Source organism: Curcuma longa, chromosome 3, assembly GCF_044706935.1.
Source record: "Curcuma longa cultivar G26 ecotype Majalengka, Jawa Barat chromosome 3, ITB_CL_G26_1.1, whole genome shotgun sequence".
NCBI lineage: Eukaryota > Viridiplantae > Streptophyta > Magnoliopsida > Zingiberales > Zingiberaceae > Curcuma > Curcuma longa.
The window spans coordinates 17,222,852-17,246,072 of NC_133863.1; the positions used below are offsets into that span (position 1 = coordinate 17,222,852).

General features: G+C 41.0%; 1 protein-coding gene and 2 pseudogenes across 1 annotated transcript in view; 2 read left to right on the plus strand and 1 right to left on the minus strand.

Moving 5' to 3' along the window:
* Window positions 1-527: 527 nt before the first annotated feature.
* LOC141822985 (CASP-like protein 1C2) lies at window positions 528-1,229 on the minus strand (annotated as a pseudogene).
* Window positions 1,230-2,160: 931 nt separating this feature from the next.
* The window catches only part of LOC141823557 (glycosyltransferase-like At2g41451), a 39,823-nt gene continuing 18,762 nt past the window's right edge, over window positions 2,161-23,221 (plus strand). The window contains exons 1-8 of the mRNA XM_074710862.1: window positions 2,161-2,613; window positions 2,990-3,139; window positions 3,310-3,362; window positions 3,726-3,834; window positions 4,076-4,210; window positions 4,284-4,328; window positions 21,316-21,503; window positions 21,602-21,743. Coding sequence (XP_074566963.1) covers window positions 2,239-2,613; window positions 2,990-3,139; window positions 3,310-3,362; window positions 3,726-3,834; window positions 4,076-4,210; window positions 4,284-4,328; window positions 21,316-21,503; window positions 21,602-21,743 — 1,197 coding nt within the window. The 5' untranslated portion in view covers window positions 2,161-2,238. The remainder of the gene's footprint in view (window positions 2,614-2,989; window positions 3,140-3,309; window positions 3,363-3,725; window positions 3,835-4,075; window positions 4,211-4,283; window positions 4,329-21,315; window positions 21,504-21,601; window positions 21,744-23,221) is intronic.
* On the plus strand, window positions 9,078-12,550 carry LOC141822904 (uncharacterized; annotated as a pseudogene).

Consider the following 23,221-nt stretch of genomic DNA (forward strand, 5'->3'; position numbering starts at 1 on the left):
TTAGATAACTTATTGTCTGGTTAATCTGGTTCTTGATTATTCCTTTCTTTAAACAGTTCACCGCTGAGAATTCATCAGCAATTCAGCATTCAAGAGCTTTAATTTCACTTATATTCGGAAAAAGGGTAGGAAAGAGATCAAGTGAGTTAAAATTTTCAAGTTGCAAGCAAGTTCATCATGATTAGGAGACATTGCACATCTTGGATATGTTCTAGTTCCAGTAAATTAAGGATGCTGAGCAGCTTTTAACTGAGAATTCATATTTGTTTATCAAAGCTTAGCTGCATAGTTCATTTCAAATTTGGCACAAGCAAGCTTCGGTAAAGAAGATTGTCCACTCTCTTGTAAAGAGAGGCAGTCACACTGGAGTCAGGTAGTTCCATCCAACTTAAATTACAAGCTCAAATATTGATGAATGATCATTGATCTCAATCGACTTGTATAATTGATTGGCAAAGAAATGAACATGAATTTTTTGCATTGTAACTGAACATATTGATGTAAATTTTTTCAATAGGTTTCAAGGATCATGGAAGCTTAGGACTCAACATGTGAACATCGTAGAGCACAATGAGAAGGTAGGTAACAACACCAACCAAGGCACGTATCATAGCTTCCATTGCATGCTCACTTCAATAAAAGGTGGAATCCACCACCTTAGTGGTCCCAAACAATCGGCCCTATGACAATTTGTAAGAAGGTAAATCGAGAAATTGTAGTTGACTACATTGGAGGAGGGCATTGCCTCAACTTCGTCGAGACTTGATCTTTGTCCATTTCAGCAAGTCTGTCTTCTTGAAGGTATAAAGAGCACGATTAAGCTATAACAAAACCCGATACCATTTGCAATAACAAAGAACCTACACGATGAAGGTTGTGGAGGGAGGGGTAAGTGGGAGGAATCGAAACTGGAACTTGTTTATAGAGTTGAAGGACGAACGAAGACATTGTTGCTTTCTTGAGGGCAGGATTGTACTGGAACTTGGCTTCCAAGGTTATGTCAAACAAGGTGGTGAGTCATGGCTTGTTGCCATGACGATGACTGCGGAAAGAGCAGCTGCTGCAGCAAATAGCCTGAGAAGAAGATACAACACTCTGAAACTCTTCCCCATGTTGGTGATAGTGCAGCTGCTGCTTTGGAAACACAGAAAATCAGTTGGTACTGAGCTCGGCATTTAAATAAGACATTTGTGTTGGTTAAGCTGCTGTTCTTTAGCTTGGTTGAATTATCTGACCTATCTACATCTTTAAGCACTTTGTTCTGTGGATATAAATTCTCTAGTTATTTAGGTAACAACAAAATGGGATTATGAGTCAACGTTAGGATGGAATTCCAATTTTAAAAGATTGGTTCATTTTAGATTCGTTGACTTGACTTGATTATTTATCAAATAAACTTAAACACCATAAAATTTGACTCGTTTTAACTTGTTTATAGTTCATATTGTAATAACTACGAAATTGTAACTATTATAACTATGATAACAACTACAAAATCTTAGTTATTATAATAGTATAATAATTATGACTTCACAACTACTATAATATAGATTTATCGTATTTATACAATTGATCGAGCTGTTCCAAATTTAATATGTGTGATAGGAGATAATAATCCTGAACAATATATGGGAGAACAACTATGTTATGTCATTTTACAAAAATATTAATGGTCCTTCATGATTATATATATATAAAAAGATGCTTATTTAATTTTTACTCAATTTATATTGAACTATACTATTAATATAATCAAAATATTATTAAATAATTAAAGAATTTAAAAATAAAATTAAAAGAAATTTTTTAAAAAATAAATATTAATAAATGGACGGTTTCATTGACTTACTTGGGGCTCGATCCTTCGATTGCCCGGTTACAAATTAGACCTGTTGAACCGGATAAAAAAAAAACCCAGCCTATTAATCTGGTTCCGCACCGACCCGGTCCGGTTCAGATCTACTTTGCCATTTTTACCTTTCCTCTGAGAGAGAGCGAGAGAGAGAGAGAGAGAGTTAAGTCACCGAAGGCAAAGCCGATGATGCTTACATCCCACCAAATCCACATTCTGTTGATCTACCGCAGTGGTTTATGTTTTTCCTTTTTCTTTTTACTCAATTTCCATTTAATCAAATTTTCAAACTGAAGCGTCTCCTTTGTTTCCAACAACAACTAGATCAGCGTACGGAGGTGGGACGACTCCACCTCGATCGATCTGATCTGATCTGATCTCTGCCGATGCCGGGGATCACAGCCCCGCTACGGGGGCCGTCTTCCGGCGGCAGCGCGTCCTCCTCCGTGAGCTTCGCGTCGCGAGTCATTCTTCTCCTGACGGTGCTGCCCCTGGCTCTGGCCTTCTTCGCCTTCGTTCTCCAGTGGCGCGGCGGTCTCAACGACCCCGCATCCGCCTGGCCCTCTGACACCCAGAAGTTCCCAGGCATGGAAAACAGCCCAATCGGATCTTCCTCGGCATTCATCTCCTCCTCCTCCTCTTCCTCTTCTTCTTCGTCCTCCTCGTCCGACTGCGCAGAGATCCTGAGCAGGAGCTCTTCTCCCTCCTTCCCTTTCTACCACGGTTGGAAGTTCGATTTCGATTCAGATCCGCGACCAAAGGTGGTACCTTAGTCCTTTTTGGCATTTGCTTGATTGCAGTTTTTGTTCGTTCCGCCGTTTGCGATGGGATCTTAATTCCGGTGTTTGAATGTAATGGTATGCGATTGGAACTTATCTCAGTTTTTCCCAAAACAGCTACTGTGCCTACTCGATTCGAATCAGTATACGGAATGTAGTTGTAAATAATGAAAAAACCTTGTTTATTTTTATTTTGTAAATTTCTACTGAGTTGGATCAAGATCATTTTTTTATTGGTGATTTTATTTTAAAGAACTGGATTCATGTGAAGATGGGGTTCTACTGTTATAATTGAGAAACTGATTTATATTGAGAGCCAATAACTTCTGTCTATAATAGTGTTTTTGTGAATCTGTAGATATGTATTACGTCAAGCACATCAGCTGGTCTAGAGCAGATTCTCCCATGGTTATTTTACCATAAAGTAATAGGGGTCACGACCTTCTTTCTGTTTGTAGAAGGTGAAGCTGCCAAGCCAGCTGTTTCTACAGTCCTGGAGTCTATCCCTGTAAGATATTTCAATTATCCCCATTTCTTTCCACCCCAATGTGCAAAGAGTTTAACATGACATTGACAATTGTTTGTTATTTGTTTCTCTTCTATTGTCATTTTTTCCAGTCATATTTTGTTCTAGGTCTTTTCTTTTCTACTGTTTGCTGAGACAGTTAGTTTATGCAGGGAGTTAAAGTCATTTACAGGACAAGAGAACTTGAAGAGAAACAAGCTAAAAGGTCACTTATTTATTTTATGGATGTGGTGATTAAATAGTTAGAAAAGTTATGAAGAGAATTTGACTATTTATTGAATTAGAGTGATACAATGTAACCGGAGATGATTGTTAAAATGTGTATCATCCTAGACAACCTGTGCCTTATGCTACTTCATAGTCTAGATTGGTTGTTGATTGAGATGGTGCCCTGGCTTTTGTACCAAAAATTAGTATGAGCATAGTGTCCATATTAATATTATATTTTTCATTGTATGCTAATGTTTGGTTTTCTTCTCCAGCCCCCTGAAAATTAGTTTCGAGCTTAGTGTCTGTATTAACACTATATTTCTTTGTGTATGCTAATGTTTGATTTTCTTCTCTACAGCCGTGTTTGGAATGAGACTTGGCTAGCAGGCTTCTTTTACAAGCCATGCAATTATGAGCTATTTGTAAAACAGTCACTTAATATGGAGATGGCTATTGTTATGGCAAGGGTGTGTATTTCGTCCGATTGTATGTACTTTTTAACTTCGTGGTGGAAATTTTCTTGATTTTGCTATTATTACCTTAAACTATGAGTCTATGACCGAGAAAGTTAATTTATCTGTTACTTATAAGTGTCTTCCATAACTATACTCCTGTTGTTAGCTTATTTAGTTTGAAGTGTCTTCCATAACTATACTCCTGCCAGAAGCTTCATATGATGTATCTAATAAACTGTTTTTTTGTCAAAAGGATGCTGGTGTTGATTGGATTATTCATGTTGATAATGATGAACTGATATACCCAGCCGGTGCTCGAGAGTATTCTTTGAGGCAATTGCTGTCAGATGTTCCGAGCAATGTTGACATGGTTATCTTTCCAAATTATGTAAGTTGGACGAATAGCGCTTTGATAATAACCTAATGAACATGGTTACCATTCACCTATCTACAATTTCCAGGAAAGTAGCATTGAGCGAGATGACATTAAAGATCCTTTTACAGAGGTAAAAATATGCTTTATATCTATTGATGATTATAAATGAATTTGTTGTTTACTTTGCTTATTTGGTGAAGATAAGTTAATGGTGAAAGACAAGCTGGCTAGCCTAGTTATGTGTGAAAACCAAATTACTTGTGGCTTTTTCCTCAAATTATAGTGAGGAGTTCGAATGGAGTTATAAACTGTGATCTTTAGTTTGTCAAGAGGACCAAAGGTTGCATACAACAAAACTCAAAACATGAATTAAACTTTTAGTCTTACACCAGAACATGGGTTCTGTCCAACTCCACGATAAGGCAGTTATAATATTTGGAGCTGTTTATTTGACCTAACAACTTCATCTTTAGAAAACTTTGTACCCAACATAAATTTAGAACTCCAACAAAGAAGTCTCATTCTCTTATTTACAAGAAACATGTCAACTGGTTTAGTTTTTTCACCAATGATGTGACAAACAACCATAATTTCAAATATCACGGTGACCTATTGATGATGTGTGATTTTTATTTTTAAAATTTTATTTTATTTTTATTTATCACGCACACCATTCAAAATTATAATTTATAATTAACCACAACTCCTAATTTTCACTCAGATAGCATAGTAGAGGTCTGGATTGTCTCTCTCGTGGAATCAATGATAGAGAGTTGTATTAGACAACATGGCAAGGGGTTTTTATTATTGATCTTACTTAACAAACTCATTCTAATTATTCACAAAATCCCTTTATTAACAATTCAATATTACAATAACTAATGAATGTAACATACAAGCATTTAGCTATACAAAGTTAACTAATGAATATCAATTATACATAATTCACAACGTACATCCTAATTACAAATTCATGTAAACAACATCCAAATTTACAATCTCATCCCTAATTAACACAATTACATTAAAGTACAACACATTCACAAATTTACAGTTTATTTAATAACCATTTACAATTAAATCTAAGTTATCTAAACATCCAATTCTCTTAACCCAAATCCATATTCGAGTTCCACAATTCATTTTCATTTCTATTCACTTCAAAACAAGCAACAAACATGACATCAATTCATTTTCAAACCCTTAACATGAACCGGTTCACTTCCAACAATTGTTCAAAGTACACACAAGAGATGTTCAATTCACTTTCTAAACAACCCATCATGTTCCATTCATCAACATTTTAAACAAGAACAACACATTGTTTGGTTACCACAATATCAAACCACCATGGCATTTCCATTACCAATAACATTAAACAACAAATAACATTGTTCAATTACCACACATCAAACCACCAAGCATGCTTCGTTACCATCAATCTCAATCCAAGAATAAATTCAACTCAAGAACAAGTTCATACAAACATCTATTGCAATCATCAAACAACAAAGCCAAACAAACACATTATGTCTTATAGCTTTAAAACAACAAACAATCCATTTCATTCCCACAATTGCAAAAACAAGAACAACTTCATTTAATAAAACTCAAACAAACAATCTGTTATTAGTTCTAACCCATCCTAATAAAGAATAGGTTCATTTCGTTCCATTTTAAACATCACAGAACATGTAGAATCAACATACGAACAAAAACAACAAAGAACAGGGGGGTTGAATCAATCATGCAATCAGAACAAAAGAACAGATTGATCTTTAGGCAAAACTTCAAGGTTAGGAAGTTGATTTTCCCAGGTTGACACAGAACAGAGACACGACAACATCATCGGTTGATTCACCCAATGGGGATGAAGAATCTTACCGGAGCTAAACAAATCCAGCCGGATTTGATCAGAAAAGACAGGATGTCGGACGCCTTCCTCTACCCTAACCCCCTGCCGTCCATGAACAGAAGGTCAGAAAGAAGAAAACAAAACCTTTACCTCGTGTTCTCCAGTGGTTGAAAGACGGTTGGAGCTGAACAGGGCTTCCCCACGTCCGTCAACCACGTCGGCGAAGTCAGACCCTACGGAGTTCCGGTGGATGCGAAGGGATAGAGAGTAGCTCTGGAGGTGGACCACTATCGGAGGGCATCCCTACTTGTCTAGTTACCGCCGATGTAAAACAACCCACTAAATAAGGGTTATTGGATTTAACCCATGGGCCCAAATAAAGCCTAATTTAAGGAGCCCAATTAAGAGCCTAAATTAAAGAGATAGGGTTAATGAATTTGGGTTTAAAACTTGTTAACCCGTTAGGAATCTGTATAACGCCGCGACTTTTCTTCTTCCGGATCTCGATTTTTCTTCTTCCCCTGCCGCGACCCTTCTTCTTCTTCCTCCTGCAGCGACCCTTTTTCTTCTTCCGCCAGGCCACGATTTTCTTCTTCCCCCTGCTGTGACTTCTCCTTTCTTCCCCAGCCGGACCATGACCCTTCTCCTTCTGTCGCTCGAACTCGCGATCGGCGTGTGAATCTCCCCCCTGCAGTGATCGTCCGCCGCTTTCGCGTTGCCTGTAAGAGGGATGGCAGCAAGCCCTACATCAATCCTTCGGGTCTGTGCCATCACCGGTCGCCGTTGTCACCGCGCGACGTCGTGTTGCCGAAGCGGAAGCGAGACGATCAATCTTGAGCGGCGGCGATCAGCGCGAATAGGGGAGGTTTGAGCTAGGAAGGTTGACGGTAAACTTGGAATTCCTGTTTTACGGGTTTTGTGTTCGGATTTCTGGAGTTTGATGAGGTTACAACGGTTGGAACAGATCTGATCTGGTAGTAGCAGCAAGCGGCGTGAAGCAGCAGGAAAACCTAGAATCGGAGTTGATTTAGGGCAAACGGATCTGACGGAAAAATCTTGACTCTGGTTAATCTTTGTTTGGTGATGATTGTTGTGTTGATTGGAGGTTGAGATTTTAGTGATTTCGGTTCTGTTAGGGTGGGGTATGGTTCGATCAGAGTGTGTTTATTTTGGATTTTGGGTTTGATCTGTTTTAGGGTTCTAACTGAGATAAGTGTTATTAATCGGTTAATTGGCTTGTTCTTGAATTTGTTATTGGATTTCTTGAACTGATCTGGTGATGTTGGTTGGAAGGATTAGAGTTAGGATTCGGTTGGATTTGTTCTTGATCAGTGATTGGTTATGGTTGAATCGGTTTGTTGCTTGTGCTGTTGGATTTCTTGGTCAGGTTGGATCTATTAGCTTGCGATTAGATTGGATTTTAGATGCTAGGTTTCGATAGATTTATTGGATTTGATGAGTCTGTTCTTGGTTCCTTGGAATGTTGAAATATAATGTGGTTTGATTAGCTTGGACTTGATTAGAATAAATAGGAATGTCTAGGATCGGACTTGATACGATTTAATTTTTCATTTAGCCAATCACCTTGATATATAAATAGCTAAGTTTAAGCCCTGTGGTACAGGACATTGAATTGCTACCAGACTTCGGGACGGAGGTTCTCTTCTAATACGGGTTACTTTCTGAAGGCGGGTATCTTGATTTATCTTTTTAGATATGTCATTTTGATATGTATGGTTTGCTATAGCTAGTAGTAATTTTTATGTTTTTATATCTGCCCTGGTTTGTCACTACTTGATATATATTGTATGTCCTTTTTATTTGTTACTTGTTTAGTTTCATATCATCTTGATACTTATCATATATATATGTTCATCAGAGTAGTGACATATTGTTTCTTACTGGGCACTGATTAGCTACTAAATATACCTTACATGTATAACTAGACTTATGATACTAAGGTCATTTGATATGTCCAAATTGGCGCGTATTATATGGAGGCATAGATTGATAGGTGTTGCATGCATTAGTGTCATGCACTATCCTTGCATGATTGCATATTGGCGATCATCAGCTCCTATGTAGTCTGAGTCCGTCGCCAGTTACATGATTTGTACACACTGCCACTCACAGGTTAGTGGTTCATCAGGAGGGTGTGTGTAGTTGCTCTGTCAGGGCTCCACTCGGCCGCTCAGGGGTAGTGGTGTTGCAGCATGGTAGCATACAGGGATCCCTCCTCCTTACTATGAGACGAGGAGATGAGAGCGATGCTCCCCAATGTGATCTGGGGTAGGAGGATAGGTGTACTCCGCCAGCATCCTGTCCACTCGGTCACGCAGAAGCAGTGATTGCAGAGTGTATAGTTGTCATAGCCCTACCCACTTGATCTCACCATTGTCGGTGACGGTGGCTGACAGGCGTCAGGGGTGACCATGTCATTGCATCATGTGCATGCTGCATGGATTGCATTTATTTATGTTTGCTGCTTTTTTTGTTGTTGCATATGTTCGACATGCACATACTGGAAGCTTTATGCATTTGCTTTGGTGACCTTGCATCTGTTTGCATGGTTCGTGCCGTTGAGTCGGGATAGATGATTCTGGTAAGTACAGCTCTTCTGCAGTTTCAGTTTTGCATTTCTTACTACCTCTCAGGAGTTTGTACTAGCATGATTATTACTGCTAGGGATAGCTTTTATGCATGTCTGTTAGATATCCGCTGAGTTCATTGAATTCATCGCGTTGATTTATTTTTTTTAGGATAACGTCTATTTGGAGAGCCACGCTGCTAGTCCCCTTTCGAGATGACTTCGACTCTTTTGGATTTTTTTACGTTATCAGTATTTATGTTTCTGACTTGTACTAATTTACACTCGTGGTTTGTTTTGGAGTATATTTATGTATGACCTCGAGGGGCCCTAGTTGTTATGTTTTACTGCGTGCCTTCCGGACGACAGAAGAGGTAAGTCATGGTTCTGTTTTACGATAGTTGGTTCCTTACTATCTATTTTATATTATTAGAGTCATGGAGGCCAATATAGGTATGTTTTCAAGGTTTTTAGAATTATCCGTCAGACTTGGGAGGTCCTGACCAATTTATATCAGTCAGGCGACTGCTTCTAGGGCGTGACAATTTATTTGGTATCAGAGACAGGTTATACGATGCCTTTCGATTTTGGTTTTTCGGATTGTTGTTTTTTGAGTCGTTATTGCGACAAGGTCATGTTTTGGGACTAGGCGACGATAGGATATCTCTAAACGGCAATAGGTGAAATGTTTAATCTAGCAACTTTGTACCTTTGATAATACTTGGTAATAATTTTAACAGATATGACTCGGGGAAGACATGCTCCTGTGCGGAGACGTGGTGCAGGATGACCACGTAAGACGACGTTCGAGTTTCTGGCGGTCGAGCCACCAGAGGGGCCTACTGAGGTTGAGCCTGTCTCTAAGGGACAGACTTCTCATGGTATTGCGGACGCTTCAGGGCTCTCAGTCTTCGGGGGTCTCTTCTTCGTACCCATCAGTGGATCCCGCAATACCCTCTGTAGCACCCACTATTTCCCCAGCGGTACCCACTCCGATAGTGTTCACTGTCCCACCAACGGCATCTCCTCCAACGGTGCCTACTGTATACCCTGTGGTCCCACTAGGGCTGTCGTATACCCTGAGGTACCACCAGCAACCCTTGTTGCTGCATACCCGGCACCTCCACCAGCAGTGCCTGCTGCTGCGTATCCAGCACCACCGCCAGCGGTGCCTACAGAATACTAGGCATCTCCTCCAGCATTGCTTGCTGCATACCAGACACCTCCTCCAGCAGTGCCTACTACATACCAGGCAGCCTTTGCTGCCGTATATGCTGATGTATCACTGACAACCCCTGCTGCTGCATACCCGGTACCTCCATCGGCAGTGGCTGCTACTGCATACCAGGCACCCTCATCTGCAGTAATTCCAGTCGCTCCTGTCTATGTTTATCCTACAGTGTCACCTGCGGTACCTGCTCTTGCTTATGCAGCAGTACCGGCTCCAACACATCCGAGTGCACCACCAGAGGTACCTCCCTCGGTTTATCTAGCGGCACCCCCTACAACACATGCTTTTGGATTTCCAGCGGTACTACCCATAGTACCCGCTCCTTTGGTTCTATTAGTTTCGGTGGCGATCCCTACTTATCTTACGGATCTGATTGTGGCACGAACTCGGATCTTAACATTAGCGGAGTCGTTGAAAAGCCGATTCACGTTATTCTGCGGAGAGACGGATCCGAGGGTGGCTCAGTCTTGGATAGAGACTGGAGCAAACCTTCTTCTATATGACTTGCTTTGAGTGGGAGAAGGCAGAGTTGGCTGCCTTCCATTTACGGGATAAGGCTAAAATCTGGTGGGTCATGCAGCGCATTATTCTAGGCGAGCAGCACATTACATGGGCAAGATTTAGGAAGATTTTTTAGAGTCAGTATTTTCCACTGTCACAACTTTTGAGCAGTTATATCGAAAATTGGATACAAAAGAAGGAGAAAAAGACATTTATAAAATAGCTAAAGTGAGAGAAAGGAAGGCAAAAGATATTAGCCAAATAAGATGTATTAAAGATGAATGCAATAGGGTATTAGTAAATGATGGAGAAATAAAAGAGCGGTGGAAGAGGTATTTTCATCAACTTTTTAATGAAGGTGTAGGTGATCAACTTAACTTAGGTAATTTAAGCAGGTCAAATGAGTATAGAAATTTAAATTTTTACCGTAGAATTCAAATTTCAGAAGTAGAACAAGCTTTAAACGGAATGAAAAATGGAAAAGCCGTTGGACCAGATGATATCCCGATAAAGGTATGGAAGTGCCTAGGGAAACAAGGTATTGAATGACTTACAAAATTATTTAACATGATATTGAAAACAAAGAAAATGCCAGATCAATGGAGAGTAAGTACTCTAATTCCCTTATATAAGAATAAGGGGGGCGTACAAAATTGTGCAAATTATAGGGGCATTAAATTAATGAGTCATAACATGAAACTTTGAGAAAGAGTAATAGAAAAACGATTAAGGAAAGAGACTATGGTCACCGAAAATCAATTTGGGTTTATGCCTGGTAGGTCGACAATAGAAGCTATACATCTTCTCAGGCAACTAATTGAAAAGTATCGGGGGCAAAAGCAAGATCTACATATGATATTTGTTGATTTAGAAAAAGCTTATGATAGAGTCCCAAGGGAAATTATATGGAGGATTCTAGAAAAGAGGGGTGTTAGCGTAGTATATATTGACCTAATTAAGGATATGTATGAGGAAGTAACGACTAGAGTGAAGACTTCAGGCGGATTAACTGAAGCATTTCCAATAAAGATAGGGTTACATCAAAGGTCAGCTCTAAGTCCTTATCTTTTTACACTAATCATGGATGAACTTACTGGACACATTCAAGATACCGTACCATGGTGCATGTTGTTTGCAGATGATATTGTATTGGTAGATGAGACACGTGAGGGAGTAAATGCTAAATTAGAATCTTGGCGAGAAACACTAGAAGAGAAATGTTTTAGGCTTAGTAGAGTAAAGACAGAATATATGGAATTTAAGTTTAGCAATATTGAACGTAATGAGACAAGTATTAAAATAGGAGATGATGAGTTGTCTGGAACTGAGAGTTTTAAATATTTAGGATCATTTTTGCAAGTCGATGGAGGGATTGAGAGAGATGTCTTACATAGAATACAAACAGGATGGTTGAAGTGGAGGAGAGCATCAGGTGTTTTATGTGATCGTAAAGTGCCTCTAAAACTTAAAGGAAAGTTCTATAAAACGGCAGTTAGACCTGCCATGTTATATGACACTGAATGTTGGGCTATGACTCGAGCACATGAGCAAAAGATGAGAGTTGCGGAGATGAGGATGTTAAGATGGATGTGTGGACATACGAAGATGGACAGAATAAGAAATGAGAGCATTAGAGAGAAAGTTGGAGTTGCATCTATTGAGGAAAAACTCCGTGAGACACGTTTAAGGTGGTACGGACATGTACTTAGACGACCGATAAATGCTCCAGTTAGGCGGTGTGAAACTATGACAAATACGCATATCAAACGAGGGCGAGGTAGACCAAAAAAGACTTGGTTAGCAACAATAAAACAAGATAAAATTTATTTAAATATAAATGATGATATAATAGGAGATAGAGCTCAATGACGTAAAAGGATCCATATAGCCGACCCCACTTAGTGGGATAAGGCTTGGTTGTTGTTGTTGTTGTTGGTTGTTGTATATCAGATGACGCGTTGTCAGGATTTTCAGGGTATTCAGCAGAAAGGTCGCACAATGATGGAATACAATGCTGATTTTAATCGGTTAGCCAGATTTTGTCCTGAGTTAGTCGCTGAGGACAGGTCCCGTATGCTCCAGTTTGTTCAGGGGCTGGATGAACATCTTCAGGTGAAGATTGCAGGGTTTGACACTTCCTCCTACTGTGAGGCTTTGGATAGAGCTCTTCTGATTTAGTCTGCCTACAGAGGGCGTTTGAGGATAAAAAGAGAAATAAACAATCAGCTCAGAGTTCAGCCCAGACTCAACAGCCACAGGCTACAGGACCACAGCGTGACGGTCGCAGAGAGTCGGGTCAGATTGCTTCTGGGGCATCGAGTAAGCCCAGAAGTCAGGACAATCTTCGTCAGGACGCTCCCGGTCTTCTTGATAGGACTAGAGGCAGTCCGCCAGTGACACTCACTGTACTCGATATGGGTCCACAGATCACGTTACATTAGCCTGCTTCCTGGGATAGTCAGTTTGTTATTATTGCAAACTACCTGGACACATGAGCCGATATTGTTCGATGAAGGCTCAGCATATGGCTTCAGGGGTTTCTATTCAGGGAGGACAGCTTGGTTAGACTGGTTCACAGAGAAGGGGGGCAGAAGGCCCAATCTTCACATCGCCGGCAGAGGACAACTCCCCCTACAGTAGCTGCATATGACATGCAGGGACAGGAGCACTCCAGTGCCCCTACGGTATTGCAAAGTTCTGTTTCGGGACCTCAGTACCAGGCTCATGTTCAATACCAGCCGCAGCCTCAGCCACTGGTTCAGTACCAGACACAGTCCCAGCCACCGGTTCAGTATCAGTTGCAGTCTTCATATCAGCTTCTGGTTGATACCGAATCGGTGGTTGGGACTGCGTCTGGTACTGAACTAGTGGCTGAGGCTGCGACTGGTATTGAACATGAGCCTGGTATTGAGGTTCCGAAACAGAACTATGTGATACTGTAGGGGCACTAGAGTGCTCCTGTCCGTGCATGCCATATGCAACTACTGCAGGGGGAGCTATCCTCTGCTGGCGATGTGAAGATTGGGCCTTCTGCCCCCTTCTCTGTGATTCCGTCTGACCAAATTGTCCTCCCTAAATAGAAACTCCTAAAGCCATATGTTGAGCTTTTAGCGAACAATCTCGGCTCATGTGTCCATGCAGTTTGCAATAAATTGACTGTCCCAGGGAGCAGGCTGATGTAACGTGATCTTTGGACCCACATCGAGTATAGTGAGTGTCACTGGCGGACTGCCTCTGGTCCTGTCGGGAAGACTGGGAGCGTCCTGACGAAGATTGTCCTGACTTCTGGGACTTGCTCGATGCCCCGGAAGCAATCTGACCCGACTCTCTGCGACCGTCACGCTGTGGTCCTGTAGCCTGTGGCTGCTGGGTCTGGGCTGAACTCTGAGCTGATTGTTTATTTCTCTTTTTATCTCCAAACGCCCTCTGTTGGGCAGACTCTATCAGAAGAGCTCTATCCAAATCCTCACAGTAGGAGGAAGTGTCAAACCCTACAATCTTCACTTGAAGATGTCCATCCAGCCCCTGAACAAACTGGAGCATACGGGACCTGTCCTCAGCGACTAACTCAAGACAAAATCTGACTAACCGATTAAAATTAGCATTGTATTTCATCACTGTGCGACTTTTCTGTTGAAGACCTTGAAAATCTTGACGACGCGTCATCTGATATGACAGTGGAAAATACCGACTCTCAAAAATCTCCTTAAATCTCGCCCATGTAATGTGTTGCTCGCCTAGGATCGTGCACTGCGTGACCCACTAGATTTCGACCTCGTCTTGTAAATGGAAGGTAGCCAACTCTGCCTTCTCCCACTCGGAGCAAGCCATATAGAAGAAGGTTCGCTCCACAGTTTCTATCCAAGACTGAGCTACCCTCGGATCCGTCTCTCCGCGGAGTAGTGTGAATCGGCTTTTCAGCGACTCCGTTAATGTTAGGGTCCGAGCTCGTACCGCAATCAGATCCGTAGGATCAGTAGGGATTGCCACCGGAATTAACGGAACCAAAGGAGTGGGTACTATGGATGGTACCGCTGGAAATCCAGAAGCGTGTGCTATAGGGGGTGCCGCTAGATAAATCGAGAGAGGTACCTGTGGTGGTGCACTCGGATGTGCTGGAGCCGGTACTGCTGCATAAGCAGGGTCAGGTACCGCAGGTGGCACTGCAGGATAAATATAGATAGGAGCGACTGGAGTTACTGCAGGTGGAGGTGCCTGGTATGTAGTAGCAGGCACTGCCGGTGGAGGTACCAGGTATGCAGCAGCAGGGACTGCCGGTGATACATCAACGTATACGGCAGCAGGGGCTGCCTGGTATGCAGTAGCACCACTGGAGGAGTTGCCTGGTATGTAGCAGGCACTGCTGGAGGTGTCTGGTATGCTGTAGGCACTGCTGGCGGTGGTGCTGGATACGCAGCAGCAGGCACTGCCGGCGGAGGTGCTGGGTATGCAGCTGGTGGTACCTTCAGTGTATACGGCAGCAGGGGCTACCTGGTATGCAGTAGGCACCGCTGGAGGAGATGCCGTTGGTGGGACAGTGAACATTGCCGGAGTGGGTACCGTTGGGGAAATAGTGGATGTTGCAGGGGTATTGCGGGGTCCACTAATGGGTACGAAGAAGAGACCCCCGGAGACTGAGAGTTCGAGGCGCCCGCAATACCATGAGAAGTCTGTCGCTGAGAGACAGGCTCAACCTCAGTAGGCCTCTCTGGTGGCTCGGCCAGCAGAGACTCGAATTATTACCAAATATTATCAAAGGTATAAAGTTGCTAGATTAAACATTTCACCTATTGTCGTTTGGAGATATCCTGTCGCCGCCTAGTCCCAAAATATGACCTTATCGCAATAACGACTCAAAAAATAAAAATCCGAAGCACCAAAATCGAAAGACATCGTATAACCTGGCTCTGATACCAAATAAATTGTCACGCCCCAAAAGCAGTCGCCTGACTGATATAAATCGATCAGGACCTCCCAAGTCTGGCGAACAATTTCAGAAACCTCGAAAACATACCTATATTGGCCTCCATGACTCTAATAATATAAAATAGATAGTAAGGAACCAACTATTGTAAAACAGAACCATGACTTACCTCTTCTGCCGTCCGACAGACACGCAGCAAAACATAACAATTAGGGCCCCTCGAGGTTATACATAAATATACTCCAAAACAAACCACGAGTGTAAAATAGTACAAGTCTGAGACATAAATATTGATAACGTAAAGAAATCTAAAAGAGTCGAAGTCATCTCGATAGGGGACTAGCAGCGCGGCGCCGCGGCGCTGCGGCTCTCCAGACAAACGTCATCCTGAAAAAAAAAAATCAACGGGATGAATTCAATGAACTCAACGGATATCTAACAGACATGCATAATAAGCTATCCCTACCAGTAATAATCATGTCAGTACAATCTCCTAAGAGCTAGTAAGAAATGCAAAATTGAAACTGCAGAAGAGCTGTACTTACCAGAATCACCTATCCCGACTCAACCGCACGAATCATGCAAACAGATGCAAGGCCGCCAAAACAAATGCATAAGGCCTCCTGTATGTGCATGTCAAACATATGCAGCAACAAAAAAAGCAGCAAACATAAATAAATGCAATCCATGCAGCATGCACATGATGCAATGACATGGTCACCCCTGACGTCTGTCAGCCACCGTCACCGACAATGGTGAGATCAAGTGGGTAGGGCTATGACAACTATACACTCTGCAATCACTGCTTCTGCGTGACCGAGTGGACAGGATGCTGGCGGAGTATACCTATCCTCCTACCCCAGATCACATTGGGGAGCATCGCTCTCATCTCCTCGTCTCATAGTAAGGAGGAGGGATCCCTGTATGCTACCATGCTGCAACACCACTACCCCTGAGCGGCCGAGCGGAGCCCTGATAGAGCAACTACACACACCCTCCTGATGAACCACTAACCCGTGAGTGGCAGTGTGTGCAGATCATGTAACTGGTGATAGACTCAGACTACATAGGAGCCGATGATCGCCAATATGCAATCATGCAAGGATGGTGCATGACACTAATGCATGCAACATCTACCAATCTATGCCTCCATATAATACGTGCTAATTTGGACATATCAAATGACCTTAGTATCATAAGTCTAGGTATACATGCAAGGTATATCTAGTAGCTAATCAATGCCCAGTAAGAAACAATATGTCAGTACTCTGATGAACATATATGTTAGGATCGGTTGGTTCGCTAGAGGGGGGTGAATAGCGTTTTTCGAATCTTCTTCGATTGTTTCTCTGCAAGAGTGTTAGCGGAAGCAAAAATATAATAGAGAAAACAATAGATCAACGCTAACCCGGTTTGTTTACTTGGTATCCACCTCCGCAGAGGTGACTAATCCAAGGATCCACACGCACGCGCACACCTGCTGCATTATGAATCGTCTCCTTCTCGAAAACCTCGAAGGCGGAGAAACCTTTACAACCTTTTCGTTCTCCTTAAAATGATATGAGATAATGTTTAGGAGGAGAGGAAGAAAGCAAAGAATCAGAGAACAACACGTTCTCAGAAGAAGCACTAAAGAATAAAAGAATGTCAGAAATCTTGAGTTGATCTCGAGCAGGCTTCTTTTATAATTCTTCGACATCAGTCGACTGCTGGCAGGGCCAGTCGACTGATGGCTTCAATCGGCAATCAAATCTTGCATTAAAGCGCATTAAATGCTTGCCATCTTTCTCCAACGTTCAAATAGCAGTCGACTGATCCAAGACCAGTCGACTGGTCTCAGTCGACTGCCCAGTCGACTCCTGTCTTCCTCTGGCTCGACTGATTTTTCTGTGTGCGTCTGATTTATGAGTAGTCGACTGCTGGCAGGGCCAGTCGACTGGTGAAGCTGAAAAATCCCATTTCAGCTTCTCTTGACTTAGACCTCAGCCTTCAAACACCTCCCATAGCCTCGTGCCTTCCCTGGATGCTCCATCATCCTCGCACTAGTTTGAGATGCTTCCATCAGCTTTGTCATGTCAAGTCCTTGCCAAGACCAACCTTAGACTTTTCCTTGCCAAGACTACCCACTTGGACTTTTCCTTGCCAAGACTTCCCACTTGGACTTTTCCTTTGCCAAGACTTCCCACTTGGACTTTTCTTTTGCCAAGACCACGCTTGGACTTTCCTGCAAACTTGCATCACACATGTTAGATCACAAGTATTGCCTAACTTTAAACATGGTTTAGCCAAACATTGAAACTCAATGCACTTGGGGCAAAGATTGCACCAATAATATATATATATATATGGCAAGTATCAAGATTATATGAAACTAAACAAGTAACAGATAAAAAGGGCATACAACATGTACCAAGTAGTGACATACCAGGGTGGATATAAAAACATATAAATTACTACTAGTTATAGCAAACTATTCATATCAAAATGACATATCTAAAAAGATAAGTCAAGATATCCGCCTTCAGAAAATAGTCCGTATCAGAAGAGAACCTCCATTCCGAAGTCCAGTAGCAATTCAATGTCCTATACCACGGGGCTTAAACTTAGCTATTTACATATTAAGGTGATTGACTAAATGAGAAATTAAATTGTATCAAGTCCGATCCTAGACATTCCTATTCATTCTAATAAAGTCCAAGCTAATCAAACCACATCAGATTTCAACATTCCAAGGAACCAAGAACAGACTCATCAAATTAAATAAATCTATACGAAACTTAGCATCTAAAATCCAATCTAATCACAAGCTCATAGATCCAACCTAACCAAGAAATCCAACAGCACAAGCAACAAACCGATTCAACCATAACCAATCACTGATCAAGAATAGATCCAACCGAATCCTAACTCTAATCCTTCTAACTAACATCACCAGATCAGTTCAAGAAATCCAAGAACAAGCCAATTAACCGATTAACAAATCCAAAATAAATACACTCTGATCGAACCGTACCCCACCCTAACAGAACCGAAATCACTAAAATCTCAACCTCCAATCAACACAACAATCATCACCAAATAAAGATTAACCAGAGTCAAGATTTTTACCTTAGATCCGTTTGCCCTAAATCAACTCCGATTCTAAGTTTTCCTGCTGCTTCACGCCGCTTACTGCCGCCACCAGATCAGATCTGTTCAAACCGCTGTAACCTCATCAAACTCCAGAAATCCAAACACAAAACCCGTAAAACAGGAATTCCAAGCTTACCATCAACCTTCCTGGCTCAAACCTCCCCTGTTCGCGTTGATCGTCGCCGCTCAAGACTAATCGTCTCGCTTCCACTTCGGCAGCACAACGTCGCGTGGCGACAACGGCGACCAGCGATGGCGCAAGCACGAAGAATTGGTGTAGGGCTTGCCGCCGTTCCTCTTACAGGCAACGCGAAGGCGGCAGACGATCGCTGCAGGAGGGAGATTCACGTGCCGATCGCGAGTTCGAGAGAAAGAAGGAGAAGGGTCGCGATCCGGCTGGGGAAGAAAGGAGAAGCCGTGGCAGGGGGAAGAAGAAAATCGCGGCTTGGCGGAAGAAAGAAAAAGGGTCGCGGCAGGGGGAAGAAGAAGGGTCGCGGCAGGGGAAGAAGAAAAATCGGGGTCCGAAAGAAGAAAAGTCGCGGCGTTATACGGATTCCTAACGGGTTAACGGGTTTTAAACCCAAATTCATTAACCCTATCTCTTTAATTTGGGCTTTTAATTGGGCTCCTTAAATTGAGTTTTATTTGGGCTCATGGGTTAAATCCAATAACCCTTATTTAGTGGGTTGTTTTACATCCGACCACCGCTCGCTGGAGCTGGCTACTCTCAGCGAGCGATATGCGACCGGAGGGGGTGAAGAAGCAGTCGTCGGAGCTGGACCACTCTGGCGAGGTCTCCTGCGGATTGTCGGCGCTTGTCGACCGTCGTTTATGCCGCTGCCGCCACGTTGATGTTGATCAGAAAAGGGGATGGATGGGAGCTTAGCAGTGAAGATCGCGAGAGAGGAGTTGCGATTTTGGGAAAGAAGACCTAGTATTGGCCGAGCCCCCCTTTGGCGTTCGAACCGGATCGTCTTTTAAACGTTCAGTGAACCGGACCGGGTTTGAACCAAATCGTGAACCGGTCTGATTTTATCCAAATTGGGCTTTTTGAATTGATTTTCTTGGTCTGATTTCAAATATTTGTAATTGAGCTCCTCCATGTAAATTTGGACTTGATTTCAATTCTCCATAATTACTATCCTTATCCTAATTTCTTGCAAAACCGAATCCAAAAAATTAATAACTATTAATTACCTCAAATTAATAAGAAATAAGATGAAGACCTCAATTAAATCCAAGTTAACGAAATAGACTAGAAACCCAATTTATGATATAGAAAAGGATCAAAATACTACGATATAACCCTAATTTATTCTGTCCCAAATCCAATTATCATCTATACTCCTATTTAGCCTATAATATAAGCATTCAACTAAATACTATTGGGAAGGAGTGGTTGAATGGATGTCCATGACCTGTTGAGATGGATGGCCAGATAGCTAGAGGGAGGTGGAGGTGAATAGCGTTTCTACCTACAAAACTTTCTACTCTTGCTGATGACTTTAACAAGGTCACACAAATAAGTTATACAATGGAAATAAAAACATAAAAAATCAACACATATCAATTTCTAACAAGATGATGTAACATGGTTCTTAATCCTCATTCTTCACTCCATGGCTTATGATTCATTGTTGAGTCACTTTAGAAAGTCCACTTTCTTCATTGCGGTTAACCTTCGAAAGGGGGAGAAGTCTCTTACAACAAGCTTTATAATAAGAGCTAGAGGAAAGACTACAAGAATTACAAGCGGATAAGGCTCAAATGATCAAAACAATCAATATTTCATCAACCTTCAAATGCTCCCCTTGATCCTCTTTATATAACCTTCAATGTCCATCAACCTTATTGTTCTGCTGGAGCCTCAACTACAATCATCATAATGATTAAGTCTTCGACTAAGTTGAGATCTATCCTCTCCTAAGGATACACATCTCTCAACTTTCATAGCTAACACTAGAGCTTGTCTTGTGTAGCTTTACTTCGCCATCAAGGTTGTCTCCCGCTAGGTTACTCGTCCCCCTAATGCACTGAGCCCTTGCTTCGCTCCACGTGCCATCTTTTATGCTTCACCTATATAGTTTGTCTTTTTCTAACTATTGTCAATGTTGCACCTCGATGCTTCTCCAACGAACCTCGAGCCATCAAACCAACCAACTTGGCTACGCTAAGTCATACATAGAGTTGCTTCAACACCACTTCAATGTTTCTAGTCCTATGTTCCCTTGGATGCCACATGCAACTTTCTACAAACTCAATCACTTAAGGCACCATTGCACCAACAATTGAAATAATGAAATAAGATGGTGCTCATGACCATGACTATATACAATGATGCAATGTTGGAACTATTGCGAGATTCAATGCCATTGATGACATTGCTAGCTGATGTTTTTTTGACAGAAAGGTTTCCTTCCTTTTTTGTCCTGAAAGTATTGTTGAGGATCTCCATTGAGGGGAGTATAGTAAGGATGGGAGAAAAATAGCATATGCACATGGTTATTATGCATGCACATTCATAAGTTAAAGAATTGGCTTAATTGAGTGGAAAGACAGGATGGAGAGAAGGAGGGGAAAGGAAAGCATCATAATATTTTCTATGAATCATGGATCACATATATTAGCGTAGCTTTCCCTTCCCATCCCCTTACTCTTCTACTCATCCATCCAAGCAAACTAAACAATAAATCTTCTCTATTCTGTCCTTGTGACCTTTATCAAGTTGTTGATGGAGGTAACATCCTATATAGAGTACCTTGTGTTTTCTATTGATGATTAGATTATTAGGTCAATTTGTGCACTAAGAAATTCATGCTTCTATCATTTTGGTTTTATCTATTTGCCACATTTTGTTTAGATTTTTTAATTTACAGTTATATTTTAGGTGTCTATGTTCAAGAAGAATTATGACCATCTCCCAAAAGATACATATTTTGGACTATACAAGGAAGCAACACGTGGTAACCCGAACTATTTCCTTACCTATGGGAATGGGAAATCAGCTGCAAGAATTCGTGATTTTCTTCGTCCTAATGGTGCACATCGTTGGCACAACTACATGAAGACTCCAAAGTATGATATTTTACTATACAAAATGATATTTTACTATGGTTTCTATTGAAACTATTTTGTATATCTGGAGAATTTCATGACATTATTGTTTTTTTTAGTGAGATTAAATTGGAGGAGGCTGCAATTCTACATTACACTTATGCAAAATTCTCAGATTTAACTTCACGACGTGACCGGTGCAGCTGTAAGCCAACAAAGGATGATGTAAAGAGATGCTTTATATTAGATTTTGATAGAGATGTGAGTGTTTCTATCTCTCTTCTCAGCTCTCTGTTCTTTAAGTGCAAATAGGAGGAAGTTAAGTCAAACAATATTAATAAAATTACAAATCTAAAGCACTTATTAAATATGAACTACTGCTTCTATGTCTAAATTTGAAGATCGTTTGTTTGGCTTTTGCCAATTTAAATATGAGTAGCAAGGCATTTTTGATCCTTGTTTTGGCTCTTTCCAATTTTCTTTGATATGCACTCATAGGCGAAAATGTTGCAATGAGGAAATTATTAAGGTTTGATCCTTTGGTACACCCCACTATCTTTGTTTATTAATCATCATTTTAAAATTTTAGTAGATCCCAAGTATTATATGATATTTGCATGTAACTTCTTGGCACTCCCCTTACATTGGCCAAAGCTATTATGAAAACCTAGCTTGATATATATACTCAATTTTAATATACTCAAAAATAATATTTGTTACATTATTTAGCAAATTAAAAAACTGATCTTTGAAGCTAACAAATAATTTGACAACTTCATTTCAATCTCTGTGTTTTGTCCTCTTGTGAAACATTGGATTGGATTAGAGATTATCTATGGCAGCTCAATTGCCACTATATGACTTCATCAACTCCTTTAGAGCATTTTTCAACTTAGTTATCAACTCGTCAACCCAGATAAGTTCATAGATAACTAGAGTCATAGCTCTATATGTTGTCTTTGCGATTGATTGAGTTACCATAATTTAATTCTTGCTCTTGTAGGAAATTAGATTACGGACTAGGACACAATACCTTACTGTGAATTTCTGTGTTTTGGAACATGCCTAGTCAACATCACTGCACTCTACTGTATACCACAATCTAGAATTTACCAAAATACTAATACAAAAGACCTTACTTTGGAGCATTCTTTAGATACTATAGAATTCTTAAGAGTTAAGACTACCTCTAATCATTGTGTGAAGCCTCAAGAAACTAACAGATTACTGTAAATGGTATGCCTAGTCCTGAGATAGTCTAATTTCCTAACTAGACGGATCTTCCATGATCAGTTAATAAATCACTCTATCCATACATTAAATTCTGACTATCTTGACATCAGTTTGACATTTACATTTAGGGTGCCAACTGACTTAGCTTCTAAGATCACAGTTTTCTCAAGCATAAATTTTTGTTAGGCATGAAAATAGTCATTTAACATTGAGGTCCCTACATAATAATCAACAAATATAATGTTATCAACCACATAGATAATAAGGAGAATATATGCTTCACAGATAGAGAGGTAAAGTTAAATATTGAGTTTTCTGAGATGTTTCAAATCATCCTGAACTAAAAGAGAGAAAATTGAATTCATAAATTCATTCTATACAAGTGTGCTTCACACAATACAAGCACTTCTTCATTTTACTAATAAGACTACTCTCTCCCTCCTTGAACAACAAATTTTGGATGTTGCTATATATTATACTTGTTCTGCCAGCTCACCTTGGAAGAA